The following is a 15,801-nucleotide window of genomic DNA, read 5'->3' as shown; positions in this document are numbered from 1 at the left end:
ATGCAATGAGCATTTATTTCATTTTTTTAATTTTTAATTTTTGTTAAATGCAATGAGCATGCCAATTTCACAAACAAGGTCATCATGACAGATGAGGCACACTTTGATTTGGCAGATTTAACTCTACCAGATTTCTTCCTATGTGTATTTCTGAAGGGCAAAGTTTCTAAGGAACATCTAACATCGATCGATGAATCGAAGGCAAACATCACTGCAACCATCCACTCGATTGCTCAAGAGACATTGCTTGCGGTAATGAACAATATGATGATCCGCTGTCGTGAATGCACAAATTTGAAAGGGGCCCATTTGTCTGATGTCATTTTTAAGAAATAAAGAATCAAAATTGATTTTAAAAACTTAAAAGTATGTGCCTATGTTATTTAAAATTTTATTTTATTTGGTTTAGAAACAAAAAAGTTATAAGGATTATAAAGCCATCAGATACAAATTCCGCACCCTGTATTATGGCCCACTGTGATTTAATATGGTCAACATAGCATCCATGCACCCTATTATGTCACAGTTCCTTGGCATGGGTTATGAACATCACAAGTTAAATTCTTCACTCACATCAGGACGTAGATCAGATATGAGGTTTCAGACAAGGATTTCAATTATGTCTGGAATACCACTTCAATGTTGATGTCATTATCACACTATCTACCCCATAGGGAGTTCATGTCATATGCCAAGTTTCAGTTTTTTTGTTGAGCAGTTTTGGAAAAAATGTTGTCCAATTTTTTTTCCTTTAATCCAATATGGCTGCCATACCGTGTGACCGATGACGTCAGAGCTAGCAATTAAATATTCTCCATGGAGAGTCCCTCCAATATTTAAAGTTTCGCCTCAATCGGACAAGAGGTTGTGGAGAAAAACAATTTTTAAGCGAAAATACGTAGACACACACGGGCATTGCAGTAGTCTCTCGTCCCCTTCAGGGAGAGACGAATAAGTACAAATCCTGAATGAAGTAGAGTTCATAGAACACAATACCCCACGTAGTCTTGAGAAAAAGGACATGGGAAGAGTCTTTGAAACTGTTGCTTTGCATTTCCGAGCATGATCTGTGTCAGTTTTGTTTGTGAACCTCGCATAACAGGCGTGATGGTAACCATGCCTGATGTTGGCTTAATGGTTAGGGTGGTGGGCTTGGGATCTGAGGATCCAGAGTTCAAATCCCACTCTGCTGATGAAATAATACCAGGTGGGGTTGACGTCTGCCTGTCATCCGTCCGAGGTCGGCAAAATGAGTGCCAGCTTGCTGGTATCCTGTGTCGGAGTGGCGACCCATCCAGGATTGTGCCCAATAGCCAAGGAGACTGCTTAGGCATCACCAACGCTCTGCACAGAGTATGGTCCTGATGGATGGATGGATGGATGGATGGATGGTAACCAAAGTCGATGGGTCAAATCGAACAGTGCACAGCTGACGACGCGACGTGGATATGGTTTTTTTTGGCACCAGAGGTTCATCAATGCATTTGCTCAATTACAAACCTTCTGCCATCGCCTCTTGGAGAAAATGACGATTTTGGAACAATCTTTGAGAAAAAGATGCACCAAACAAACAGCGTCATGCGCCGCCATATTTGTCAGAACGCAGAATCTCAAACAGTTAGACTGCCCTCAGGGCATGAATGTGTATTAAGTAAAGTACGACTAAACGAAATGGTTTTGAAAGTGCCAATTAAGGCGATTTGTGTTCTACTGTATTGAAGTATATAATTCTATTTAATTAAAGATTGCAAAGGTCATATAACAAAAAATTAATTCAGAAAGTTTACTGCCGTTGATGCAGTGGCTATTACACCACCTTATTTAACACGTTACATTAGTTATTCGTGCCTGTTGTTTGTGTTCTTTACTAGTACGTGCCCGTACGTGCGTGGCCGTTTATGCAAAAAAAAAAAAAAAAAAAAACTTTCAAACCGCGAGCCAGAAACAACAACCACACAGGCCGTTCCTTCGCTCTTGCATACCCGTACGTGCAAATCCTAAAAAAATTTAAAAACATTAAAAAAAAAACTTTCAAACCGTGAGCCAGAAACAAACACACAGGCCGTTCCTTCGCTCTCGCGTGCCCGTACCTGCGTGCCCATACGTGCAACCCCCCGCCCCCTCCAAAAAAAAAATTCAAACTGTGAGCCAGAAACAACTACACAGGCCATTCCTTCGCTCTCGTAAACGACGACTGGATTGGGGCATGGTGTTTATCTATAAATGCGCATAAGAAATCAATAAATTATTAGAATACATTAAGTCATCACTATCCGGAAGTGGTGCGTGCCCATACGGAATGTTCACATGCATTCCACGAATTATCGCTTGCATTTACGTAACAACTGCAGTGATACACACACAGAGTTAATTAAATCCAAATTAAAATTAAGTTTACCTCCCTGTCTTTGCTTGCCATGACATTCGCTGCCATTGACCATTGCCACTCCTACGCCACGGTAACTAAGGCACCGATCCCCATCGTAACCGGCATGGCACGTGACGTCATCGTCGGCCGGCCACGCACCGGCCTACGCAGCCATGCCTACGCAGCAACGTGTCCTTTCATTGGTTGGTAAATAAATGGCCATAACTTGGGAACCACTTGTCCGATTAATATCAAACCTTGAAAAGGCACATCCACAGGGCCCCAGCAATATACCTGACAAGTTTCAATTAGTTCGGACCAGTGGTTGTCAAGAAACAGCGGTCACAGACACACAGACACACAGACTGCTGGAACTATAGATAGATGAAGTCCTTAAAAACAGTAAGTTTCCTGTTTGGAATGATTTTCAATTTTGTTTGACTGCCAGACAGGCAGAAAGGGTAAATACATTATCTCACTGCTCTCTGTGCGTGTGCAATCGGGACAAACTCAGAGCCAAATGCAATACAAAACTACAGGTTTGTTTTCTGATTCATGTTCAGGATATGACATTCAAATAAAATGTTGCTGTTCCTCAATCATAAAATGGCATTTGTGGACATACACAGACAGACACAGAAGTGAACCAATTGCTTGAGCCCACTTTTCACTTCACACATGTGGGGTAATAATATGAGTTTTCAAAAAACACCTGCACCAGTAAACCCACCTGGATGAGCTTGTAGGTGTTGCCCAGCCATCTGTACTGCTACTCATGTTGCGGGACTTGGTGTACAAAGGCCCGCCATCCTTGACACGTTGAAGCAAATCGCCGAGGGTGCGCTGTGTCTCAGACTCACCAAGCCAGCGCAGAAACAGCTCGTCCGCTTTAATCTTGAGCAGAGGCTGAAGGGCACCCCCAAAATGCATCGTCGATGGTTCCTCTCCACTCACCGACATGGTCACCACCTGCAATGACTGCACGTGAGCTCAAGTAAAGGCCACCCTGGTGTCGGTCACAGGAGTGAATGAATGACACTAAAAATGTGCACAGTGCATCGTCATTGACCATCTTAATACATACGCAAGTACGACAGAAAGTTTGACTCCCACACCCCCAACTTCAAACGCTCAAAACCTGCCTCTCCCATTCCAAATTCCTTTACTTTCTCCCTCGAGTCTCCCTTCTCTTTATTTTCTTCATTAAGCCATCCCCTACAGTGTGACCACTCCTTGGCTTTTTTCACAAGATCTTGGCTATTCGTTGTTCACCTTGACGTCTTGGTTTTCTATAGGTTTTCTTGGCGTATAGGTTTTCTATTATCATCGCTTTTCCGAAACCTTGTGAATTCTTGGCTGTTTTCATTGGCTCACCTTGGCATCTATCTATAATTCCAGCTGTGTGTGTGTGTGTGTGTGTGTGTGTGTGTGTGTGTGTGTGTGTGTGTGTGTGTGTGTGTGTGTGTGTGTGTGTGTGTGTGTGTGTGTGTGTCCGCTGTTTCTTGACAACCACTGGTCCGATCGAATTGAAACTTGCCAGGTATATTGCTGGGGACCTGAGTATGTGCCTTTTCAAGGATTGATATTAACCGGACAAGTGGTTTCCAAGTTATGGCCATTTATTTACCAAACCAATGACAGAATACGTTGCTGCGTAGGCGCCGATGGGGAAAGGCCGCCTTAGTTACCAATGAGAGGACACGTAGGTTGGCATTTTGCACCCACAGCATCTCTCTTCTATCTATCTATGATTCCAGCAATCTGTTTGTTTGCCTTTCAAAAGGTTTGAAATTAATCGGACAAGTGGTTCCCAAGTTATGGCCAAGTTAGAGCGCGTTCCCCATTACGGGTTACAAGGTACGGACTTCCGATAATGATGCCTTACTGTATTCCAATAATTTCTAGATAAACACAATGCCCCCAATCCAGTCGTCGTTTACGAGAGCGAAGGAACGGCCTGTGTGTTTGTTTGAAAGTTGTTTTTTTGCACGTATGGGCACGCACGTACGGGCATGCGAGAGCGAAGGAACGGCCTGTGTATTTGTTTGAAAGTTGTTTTTTGCACCTATGGGCACGCACGTACGGGCACGCGAGAGCGAAGGAACGGCCTGTGTGTTTGTTTGAAAGTTGTTTTTTTGCACCTATGGGCACGCACGTACGGGCACGCGAGAGCGAAGGAATGGCCTGTGTGGTTGTTTGAAAGTTGTTTTTTGCACCTATGGGCACGCACGTACGGGCACGCGAGAGCGAAGGAATGGCCTGTGTGGTTGTTTGAAAGTTGTTTTTTGCACCTATGGGCACGCACGTACGGGCACGCGAGAGCGAAGGAACGGCCTGTGTGGTTGTTTGAAAGTTGTTTTTTGCACCTATGGGCACGCACGTCCGGGCACGCGAGAGCGAAGGAACGGCCTGTGTGGTTGTTTGAAAGTTGTTTTTTTGCACCTATGGGCATGCACGTACGGGCACGCGAGAGCAAAGGAACGGCCTGTGTAGTTGTTTGAAAGTTGTTTTTTGCACCTATGGGCACGCGAGAGCGAAGGAACGGCCTATGTGGTTGTTTGAAAGTTGTTGTTTTTTGCACCTATGGGCACGCACGTACGGGCACGCGAGAGCGAAGCAACGGCCTGTGTGGTTGTTTGAAAGTTGTTGTTTTTTGCACCTATGGGCACGCACGTACGGGCACGCGAGAGCAAAGGAACGGCCTGTGTGGTTGTTTGAAAGTTGTTGTTTTTTGCACCTATGGGCACGCACGTACGGGCACGCGAGAGCGAAGGAATGGCCTGTGTGGTTGTTTGAAAGTTGTTTTTTGCACCTATGGGCACGCACGTCCGGGCACGCGAGAGCGAAGGAACGGCCTGTGTGGTTGTTTGAAAGTTGTTTTTTTGCACCTATGGGCATGCACGTACGGGCACGCGAGAGCAAAGGAACGGCCTGTGTTGTTGTTTGAAAGTTGTTTTTTGCACCTATGGGCACGCGAGAGCGAAGGAACGGCCTATGTATTTGTTTGAAAGTTGTTTTTTGCACCTATGGGCACGCACGTACGGGCACGCGAGAGCGAAGGAACGGCCTGTGTGGTTGTTTGAAAGTTGTTGTTTTTTGCACCTATGGGCACGCACGTACGGGCACGCTAGAGCAAAGGAACGGCCTGTGTGGTTGTTTGAAAGTTGTTGTTTTTTGCACTTATGGGCACGCACGTACGGGCAAGCGAGAGCGAAGGAACGGCCTGTGTGGTTGTTTGAAAGTTATTTTTTTGCACCTATGGGCACGCACGTACGGGCACGCGAGAGCGAAGGAATGGCCTGTGTGGTTGTTTGAAAGTTGTTTTTTGCACCTATGGGCACGCACGTACGGGCACGCGAGAGCGAAGGAACGGCTGTGTAGTTGTTTGAAAGTTGTTTTTTGCACCTATGGGCACGCGAGAGCGAAGGAACGGCCTGTGTGGTTGTTTGAAAGTTGTTTTTTTGCACCTATGGGCACGCACGTACGGGCACGCGAGAGCAAAGGAACGGCCTGTGTAGTTGTTTGAAAGTTGTTTTTTGCACCTATGGGCACGCGAGAGCGAAGCAACGGCCTGTGTGGTTGTTTGAAAGTTGTTTTTTGCACCTATGGGCACGCACGTACGGGCACGCGAGAGCGAAGGAACGGCCTGTGTGGTTGTTTGAAAGTTGTTTTTTGCACCTATGGGCACGCACGTTCGGGCACGCGAGAGCGAAGGAACGGCCTGTGTGGTTGTTTGAAAGTTGTTTTTTTGCACCTATGGGCATGCACGTACGGGCACGCGAGAGCAAAGGAACGGCCTGTGTAGTTGTTTGAAAGTTGTTTTTTGCACCTATGGGCACGCGAGAGCGAAGGAACGGCCTATGTGGTTGTTTGAAAGTTGTTGTTTTTTGCACCTATGGGCACGCACGTACGGGCACGCGAGAGCGAAGCAACGGCCTGTGTGGTTGTTTGAAAGTTGTTGTTTTTTGCACCTATGGGCACGCACGTACGGGCACGCGAGAGCAAAGGAACGGCCTGTGTGGTTGTTTGAAAGTTGTTGTTTTTTGCACCTATGGGCACGCACGTACGGGCACGCGAGAGCGAAGGAATGGCCTGTGTGGTTGTTTGAAAGTTGTTTTTTGCACCTATGGGCATGCACGTACGGGCACGCGAGAGCGAAGGAACGGCCTGTGTGGTTGTTTGAAAGTTATTTTTTTGCACCTATGGGCATGCACGTACGGGCACGCGAGAGCAAAGGAACGGCCTGTGTGGTTGTTTGAAAGTTGTTGTTTTTTGCACCTATGGGCACGCACGTACGGGCATGCGAGAGCAAAGGAACGGCCTGTGTAGTTGTTTGAAAGTTATTTTTTTGCACCTATGGGCACGCACGTACGGGCACGCGAGAGCGAAGGAATGGCCTGTGTGGTTGTTTGAAAGTTGTTTTTTGCACCTATGGGCACGCACGTACGGGCACGCGAGAGCAAAGGAACGGCCTGTGTAGTTGTTTGAAAGTTGTTTTTTGCACCTATGGGCACGCGAGAGCGAAGCAACGGCCTGTGTGGTTGTTTGAAAGTTGTTTTTTTGCACCTATGGGCACGCACGTATGGGCACGCGAGAGCGAAGGAACGGCCTGTGTGTTTGTTTGAAAGTTGTTTTTTTGGACCTATGGGCACGCACGTATGGGCACGCGAGAGCGAAGGAACGGCCTGTGTAGTTGTTTGAAAGTTGTTTTTTTGGACCTATGGGCACGCACGTACGGGCATACGAGAGCGAAGGAACGGCCTGTGTGGTTGTTTGAAAGTTGTTTTTTTGGACCTGTGGGCACGCACGTACGGGCATGCGAGAGCGAAGGAACGGCCTGTGTGGTTGTTTGAAAGTTGTTTTTTTGGACCTATGGGCACGCACGTACGGGCATGCGAGAGCGAAGGAACGGCCTGTGTAGTTTCTGGCACGCGGTTTGAAAGTTTTTTTTTTTTTTGTATTTTTTGCACGTCCGGCCACGCACGTACGGGCACGCACTAGTTTATGAAAATGAGGAGTGGTAACACTGGTCCCCTTTGCCGCCGTGCGTACGTAATAGATAGATGGCTCCAAATAGAGTCCACCTGTGCAATAACGTTCAACAAAACGAGCAGACATAATGAATGGTTCGCAACTTCGCAGAATAAAGAACATGCCGGTTTGACAGAAATCACCGAAAGTTACAAACATCAGGAGTTACTCGCTTGAAGGCAAAAACACGAGTTGAATGTGAAGTTCAAGACGTTGAGGCCTACACGCCGGGGTCCGCACGTACCTCGACTAGTCGCTCCGCCGAGGCTCGATGCACCGGCGTCGGCTTGAGTTCTATGTCAGCAGGACGCGCTTTGTGGCCCTCGCAGGCAAAGGGGCGGATGGTGCAGAGCAGACACCTCAGAGAGCGCCGGCGATGTACAGCATGACCCAGAGCTTCGTTTAATTATGATGAACGAATGAAATAACGGAACATCGCAGAGTTAAATACCAAGGCTTGAGCAGGCGTCGCCCTGGCAACCTGTGGAAGTAAATTACGTACTCTTGTAAGTTCGGTGTTTATGTGCAGTCGATTTTCTCTCCACTAATAGGTAATTACAAAACAATCACCTCCTAAATCGGCTTACAAGAGTAATAAATACTGAGCATGTTGCGGCTCACTTTATTTGTCGTCACGTGACGAGGACAACATTGCAGGGAGATTGCTGATGCAGCACCGTTAATACCAGAACGGGAGTTTTCACTCAACATGAAGCAACTTCAGACACTGTTTTTAAAATGCATTATAACCGTTTTATATATACATTTATATATATTATAAAGCGAGCTTACACGCAAAATGGACTCGTCAGAAGCAGCACGTGGTCGGGAACAGTCGCCAGACCGAACCCTGGCATTTCCCAGGCTTGACAAGCCCCTTGAGGTGTGATCATGAGATGTCTTGCAATATGATGAATAATGAATACAATCGATCGTCATGTGACTGGTTATAACAATGGAGTGGGACATAAACAATGGAAAGGGGTGGGAAAACTAAGGGGGTACAGCAGATACACGTTCCCCCCCCCCTCCTTCTCTCTCCCCATATTAAAGACCTGTATGTGGTGAACGATTACCTGCAATCATTTCCCAAAATTCACAAAGGAATGTGGCCAGGGATCATTCAACATGACCTTGTACATGGCTACAAAGACTAAGGCACTACAAGAGCGTTTTGTGTTTTTTTAATTCCAAAAAAAAATCAAACTTTTTATTTTCAAAAATTTCAAAACTTTTTTTTTTGTCCACAACACTCCTCGGCACTCATTGATGAATCTCTGAAAGTTTGACGAAGATCAGTTCGGCTATCCCTGATTAAAAAAAATGTCCACACACACACACACACACACACACACACACACACACACACACACACACACACACACACACACACACACACACACACACACACACACACACACACACACACACACACACACACACACCGCTTTCTTCTGGTATTGGTTCATAGAGAGCAGATGTAAAATGTAAGTTGAATCTGTTTCTCCCAATAAAAGACCCCTTGTCATGGAAACAACCAAAAACGCAATCACAGCATGTTGTTGGGATACTGCTAATGAGCATATTGAATTGTCTCAAAAAGTTGTGGACGGATTCGGACGAAACTTGGTGGACCGGTTGGGTGCGTGACAAGGACGAGTCCATTAAATTTGGTGAAGATCCAAATCCGGATCCGTATCTGAGAATTTTTAAAGTGATTCTTCACCATTGATCGATTGAGCTAAAAACTATATGGAGCAAGATATCTCAAAAAGTTGTTGACGGATTCGGACGAAACTTAGTGGACCGGTTGAGTGTGTGACAAGGACTAATGGACTCCATTTTGGTGAAGAAACGAGAATTTTTTGTTTATGTTTAAGTGATTCTACACCATTGAGAGATGGGGCCAAAAAGACAAATAGTACGATATCTCAAAAAATTGTGGACTACTCATGACAAAAGTAGGTGGATGATTGGTTTGGTGATAACCTCAAAATGTTATGGACGGATGATGACAAAACTTGGTGAATGAGTTTGGTAGGTGACAAGAACAAGCCCCTTAGATTTTGGTTCAGGCAATAAAGGGTATATTAACCCAAAAATTGGCACGTGTTGGTTTGGAATCCCCAAGAATGTGTCCATACGAGTCAAAATTCCCTTATAAATGAGTGTTCAGTTGCTCAGATTATGAATGCTGTGTTTACTGAGAAATGTCTTTGATATCCAAGAATCACAAGGGTCGTTTACATTGAATTGACAATATATTCTGTAAAAGTCTCACCAAAAGGGAGTGTTAAAGTTTTATGATGACGATTTTATTTGTAGTTTTTGTTTTTTGCTCGATCACATATTTCCTTTCATAGGCCGTGGCTCATCCGCCCAGAGGTGAGGCCCAAATTGATGGATCAGCGATCCTTCAAACGGTGATTAAATTCAGTACTGGCCGCTTAGAGCTGTTTACCACCTTGTTCATCACCAGAGGGTGCTGTATGTACACAATGAATGAACCCTCTATGATATAACCTTGCGTTCATCGCCAGAGGGCGCTCTATGCAACACAGCACACTATTATATATATTGTTGTGGTTACCAAATTCGCAAACCACCATTCAGGTCCCTTAGGTGAGATATCTCCGTAAGTATATGTGTAGTTAGGCCCAAACCCGTTGTCTAGAGGGAATAAATGTCATTCATGCGTGCTGCGACTCTTCAGGATAGCCGTTTTTCTTTTGCTATCTTTATTTTGGACCAACCGCCATGATTACCACCGCCAACCGCGTCTCAACAGTCATCACAACATCAAACACCCACCGCGGCGCCGCTTCACCACAACAGCCACGACCTTGACCGTCAATCCTCGCAACCGTCGCATCGCCACCGTTCTTGCGCCGCTTGTGGGTACCGGTATTGGACTCATGCAGGGCGCGCGCCGAACAGCGTGTACAAAACCATGGACTTTCCGCTCCAAAAACGGATCAAAAACGACACACGCCCACTTTTGTTCCGTCCAATCGGTGAGCGAGGGGCGATTTGGCCCCGCCTCCAGGGCGTTGGAGGGCGGTCGCTATATGCAAATTCATGGATCAAAATGCATTCACGCCCACTTTTTCTCGGGCCAATGAGGAGCGAGGTGAAAGGTCGAAGGCAGGGGGTCAAAGGCGAAGCCACGGGGCTTATATAAGCAGCTGCGTTCGTCAGAAAAGTGGTCGTCGTGTGCGTTGGTTGTGTGTGCGTTGGAAGGAGTTCGCAGGAGGAAGAGTTCGGAGTTGGAGTCGGAGCGAAGAGGACGGAGCTGTGGAGAGGCGGCGGCGGCGAGGGCAGACGAGGGGGTGCTCGCGTCGGTGCCGGGAGCTGCACACCAGGGAGGCCAACGGCGCGACCTGGTCGAGGTGGAGACGCTCGTCGCGGGACCCGAGGCAGAGTAAAAATCCTCCTTTCCCCGAGCATCAGCAACCCCCTCCTGTTTCCCCCCGCGCTGAGATAGTGCGACCAAGGGGGCCCCCTTCCCACCCCCTACCAGACACTGTCCGCGAGGCCCGCGGAGTTGAGGCACCACCGCCGCTCCGCGTCTCATCACCAGACGGGTAGGCCCGACCCGGTCTCGGCCCCAGGCCCGCCTCATCCTGGAGGGTGGTTCTCTTTTCTTTTGCTTTGGGAATGTGTGTTGTCGGCGCCGTCTGTGAAGTAAAATTGTATAAGTGTTGCCGTGTGCTCGCGTAGTCGGTATTAGATCTGCATTGTCGCATTTGCTTTTTGTGTAAAATTGCATTGTGTTTCTTCTTCTTTTTCTATGTGCTTTTGGTGGAATTGTATATGTGTGCTTTCCGTTCATCGCGAATAAATGTGCTTTGTGTTGAACTGTTTCCCGCTTCGCTTTGTCATTTCTTTCATTGAATCCTCATCTTGCTTCACGTAAAGGGTTGGTAGTGGGCTGAATACGCCCAATAATTAATCGAACCGTCGAGGTCGACGAATAACACCGCTCGGTTATCCCGATAGTACGGAACGGGTCGCTTAAGTGACCCGTGTCCGAAGTCGACCTGCGGCGAGGTGCGATCGCCTGGTCTACCCTCCGTGTGGGTACTTAGGTAGGTCGAATTTGGCGAGCAACCCTATCCCACGCGGGGGCCGATTGGCTCGATCACGGTGAGACCGAAAGGTCCACCCGTGACTGGTTCCCGGCGTTAGTCCGAGAGGGTCACGACTGGATTGTCCGTCCGGTGGGCGACGTGCCGCGATTCGAGTTACGTGGCCGTCAGCACGCCGGCGGGCGCGAATCCGCAACACTGGTGTCAGGAGTGGGATACAAATCCATCGCCCTCCTCGCGGCACTGGTAACGGAGAACGGGAAAACGGGCTCTCCTGTCTCCAATTAAATTCACGGGAATCGGTCCAGGGGTGAGAGAAGCGACCCCCGATTCCCTCCAAATTACGAGCGATTCAAATTAACCCTTTAAGAGAAGCAAGATGGCGTCTCAAGGCGAGCGGGAGCCGGGGGTATTAGAAATGGATGTAGAATGTGTAGAATCCATGGCTCAGGATGAAATCCCCGTGCAGTAAATGTTGGTTGTACAGGAAAACGAACTCGCCCAACTGAACCCAGAGCCCGAAATGGGTGCGGCAGCGGCCGCGGTGTATGACACCTCCCCTCCCCCTCTCCACCAAAACCCCCCCCCCCCGACCCTTGCCGAAACGGCTCACCCAAGCGCACCCGACATGGCCCAGCTATGCGCCATGCTGGCGGCAATGACAAATGAAATGAAAAACGAAATGAAAGGCATGAACAAACAAATGAACGAAAAGATGGATGCGAATACACAACAAATGAACGAAAAGATGGATACAAACACAAATGGAATGAAAAACGAAATGAACAAGCAAATAAGCGGAATGGAAGCAAACATGAAGGAACAAATAAAAGAGCTGCGGGGTGAGACGCAGAACATGGGCCGATGCCTGCAGGCGGGCATGAAGGCCGTGACCAGGGAGCTGGGAATGGCGACTCCACGTGTGGGAGCAAACGAGCTGGAAGGGGGTGCAACGGCTGATAGGCCCGCGGTGGAGGCGGGTGAAAAAATAATTCGGGGAACGTGTTGGGCGAGGGTCGTGACAGAAGAATCGACGGTGACCGAAAGGGAAAAATTAAATGGGGAGACCAAAACGTGTGAGACGAGACACGAGGTGACGACAACAGAAACTTATAAATGTATAGAGACACGGGAGACAGAAAAAATAGAGGAGAGACTGCACGATGAAGACGGGGTAAGTGACGCGCACACACACACACGGAGGTAGTGGAGGATAATGGGGGTGAGCTGGCGGACTGGGTTGAGACCCAGTGCGAGCAGCTGGTTGGCCTCCTCCAGGAACGAGGGGAGGGAGTATGCCCCCTTGAGGCGAGTCACGACCAGGTGGGTTCGGTCGTGTTTTGCGAGGTTGAGGGGACGAGTGCTGTGGACGGGTGCACGGAGAGCTTGGGGGGTATAGAGGTCCCGGAGACCCTTGTGGGGACACGAATCCCCAGTGTGGTTGTCCCTGTGTGTGTGGAGCAAGGTGTGAGTGCGTCCCCGTGTGTGGAAGCGACCCCGTGTGTGAGTGGTGTGGTGGTAAGTGTGCAGAAGGGCGTGCTTCCCAGCACGCCGTGTGTGGATGAAACGGCCAGTGTGGATGAGGCACCGCGGGTGAGTGCCCCCGCGTGTGTGAGTGAGGCACGGAGTATGGATGAGACACCGCGGTTGAGTTCCCCCGCGTGTGTGGATGAGGCACCGCGGTTGAGTGCCCCGCGTGCATGAGTGAGGCCGTGTGTGTGGATGAAACGGCCAGTATGAGTGAGGCACCGCGTGTGAGTACCCCGCGTGTGTAAGTAGTATGGTTTGTGTGAGTAGTGAGGCACGCGTGAGTGAACGGCCTAATGTAAGGGAGACCGTGTGTGTGAGAGAGCGGTATGTAAGGGAGATGTCGGTGGGCATGCGGGAGCACGCAGCCGCGTCTCCCGGTGTGAAATGTAATGGAATGGAGTGTGAGCGTCGTTACACGCGGGAGTGCGTGTTGAATGGCGACGACGACGGCGACAGAAGAAAGAAAGCCGAGTAGTGGCTGTAGTTGTTTCGGGGACCGTGCCGGGTTCACCCAGCAGTGAGCACGAGGTTCGTGCTGTGCAACGCACGAGACCACCACGTGCTCGCTTGCGAGAGTGAAGTCCCGGTCCGGAAACGCACGCGGTGGATTTGCCGATCCCGCGGACGGACAAAGTTTAGGCAGGTAAATGGATTTGGACCGGACGGGTTCTCCACGCGATCGTGTGTGTTAAGCTCCAACGGGCAAAGCACATGTGTTCGCGTGGGGAACCCCTCGAGATGTGGGGCTTGTGTTTTTTTTTTATGCGCACGGTGACGTCATGGCTGCACGTGTGGTTGGAATCCGGCAGGAGGGGTATCCCTGCCGGATGGTACCGTCCAAGGAGGGACGAGGTACACGTGCAGCTGCATGACGTCACGGGCAGGTGCAAAGTGCGCGAGTTTCCGCGTTGGTGCTGCGCAAGGGGAAAAAAAAAAAAAAAAAGCAAGCCTCACTTTCGGGTGCACAGGATTCCTGGGCAAGGGGTGGAAGACCGCCTTCCCGGGGCACAGGATGGAAACTAGTTAGGGGGAAGGGTTAGCTTAGTTAGACCGACTTCATGGGGCAGGGGTAAGTCCTCATGGAGTCCGTGGAATGGATTAGGTAGAAGGATTTAGTGAGCTTTAGGTTGGGAAATAAAATGATTTATTTGGAGACAGAGACAGACTTGTGGATGTGTAGAGTTGACGTAGTTTAGCTACGTAGTGTTAAATGGAACGTGCTATAGTTTAAGGGACGACGTGGGAGCACGAGTTAGTTCGGGGAGGTAGTTAGGAGGATGGCAGAGTTCAGCGGTGTGTGTGTTGGTGAGTTGTGAGGTGAGTACTTTTTGAGTGAGTGAGGCCAGTGGGTCCGTGTGTATGGAGCGAATGGGGAATGCATGGTGCGATGAGTGATTGAGGGGAGGAGTGACCCCCGCCCAAGGGACCCCGGGGTCAGTGTAGAGTGAGTTAGCTGGGTTAGTCAAATTAACAAAAATGGAGGTCGTTTTGCTGTTGGTGGGAATGTAGGCTCGAAATCCATTTGGAGGGGTGCAGGAGCCCTGTTGACGGGCTTGGGAGCGTGGCTGCGAAAGGTGAGTATCGCTGAGTGGGTACCCCGGGCACCAGGCTAGTCGGCCGTGGTAGGCCAAGGGCCCATGGGGGGCCGGGATAGCGTAGTGGGCACGGGTGCGCCTGCTTGGTGCGGGGGCCCGGGGCGCCATTAGCCGCGTGGGCAGTGTTGTGGGCATAGGTGACCCTCGGAAAGGGGCCTGGGAAGCCAGCCTGCCACGTGTGCGTTTCAGGGGAGGTGCCATAGGGGGCACTCCCCGGTGTTAGGGAGCTGGTAGGCTCGGAGGCAGTGTAGTGCCCGGGGGTGCCATAGCGGGAGATTCGGCAGAGGGTCGTGCCTGCCAAAGGGAGCCACGTGTCCCAGCCAGGAGACCGTGTGAGGGCACGGAGCGAAAATTGGGGGGCGAGGCCCGAAATTGTGAGGACACCAACACAGGCGACGGGAATCTGGGTTTATAGAACCAATAGTTTAAGCGAGAGGCGCTTGTTGAAAGCCCCGGGGTAGTTTAACAGTTAAATGGTTAGGGTAGATTAGGAGATGTACCCCTCCGCACCATCCATCCCCTCGCTGTCGTTGTGGGCCGCTGGACCCACTTTGGGTTAGATCGCCGAACTCTGGGGAGGCCATTCTGAGGCTTCGTTGGGCCTCGGCACAGGACGTTAGCTCTCCCTTGTTCCCCTCCGGGAAGGGAACGTAGGGGTTGGGAGTAGGCTAGGTGACAGGATAGGTTAGCCGAACAAAGACGATAAAGGGGGTTAGGGGACGATTTATAGTGGGGAGTTAAAAAAAAAAAAAATTAAGTTGGGGCTAAATTGGGGTTTGACAAATTAAGGGAGTGGGTATGTACAGTGACAGGCAAAGGCGATAGGTTGGGAGGGAGACAGGTAGGTAGGTCCGAGCCCGCCTTCCAAGTGGCCAGCACCACCGCACTCCCTCCACCAACCTCCACTGAACGGCAAAGGCTGGCCAACTTCATCGGCTGGCCGTGTTTTGCTTCAAGGCAGAGGCCGGCCAACTTCATCGGCAGCTGTTGTTTTGCTGCAAGGCCTGTGCCATCGGCTGGCCGTGTTTTGCTTCAAGGCCTGTGCCGGCCCACTTCATCTGCCGGCTGGCCGTTTTCTTCAAGGCCTGTGCCGGCCAGTTCATCTGCCGGCTGTGTTTGCCTGCAGCGGCCTTCTTCTGCGGGCTGTGATTGCCTGCTCACCTTTGCCATGCCATGCCCACTGCCCACG

The 15,801-nt window shown here is 49.7% G+C and overlaps 1 protein-coding gene across 2 annotated transcripts in view; it reads right to left on the bottom strand.

Moving 5' to 3' along the window:
- The window catches only part of PPP2R3A (protein phosphatase 2 regulatory subunit B''alpha), a 347,806-nt gene that overhangs the window by 229,372 nt on the left and 102,633 nt on the right, over positions 1–15,801 (bottom strand). For both annotated transcript variants that reach the window (XM_085882797.1, XM_085882796.1), the window contains exons 2-3: positions 7,644–7,880; positions 3,099–3,337 (exon numbers count right to left, since the gene is read on the bottom strand). In XM_085882797.1, coding sequence (XP_085738923.1) covers positions 3,099–3,328 — 230 coding nt within the window. In that variant the 5' untranslated portion in view covers positions 3,329–3,337; positions 7,644–7,880. The remainder of the gene's footprint in view (positions 1–3,098; positions 3,338–7,643; positions 7,881–15,801) is intronic.

This window comes from Eptatretus burgeri, chromosome 5, assembly GCF_056783735.1.
Source record: "Eptatretus burgeri isolate ZD-2024b chromosome 5, Ebu_testis_v1, whole genome shotgun sequence".
NCBI classification, from domain to species: domain Eukaryota; kingdom Metazoa; phylum Chordata; class Myxini; order Myxiniformes; family Myxinidae; genus Eptatretus; species Eptatretus burgeri.
Note: the sequence above shows the minus strand (reverse complement) of the source record. Positions and strands in the feature narration are given on the sequence as shown.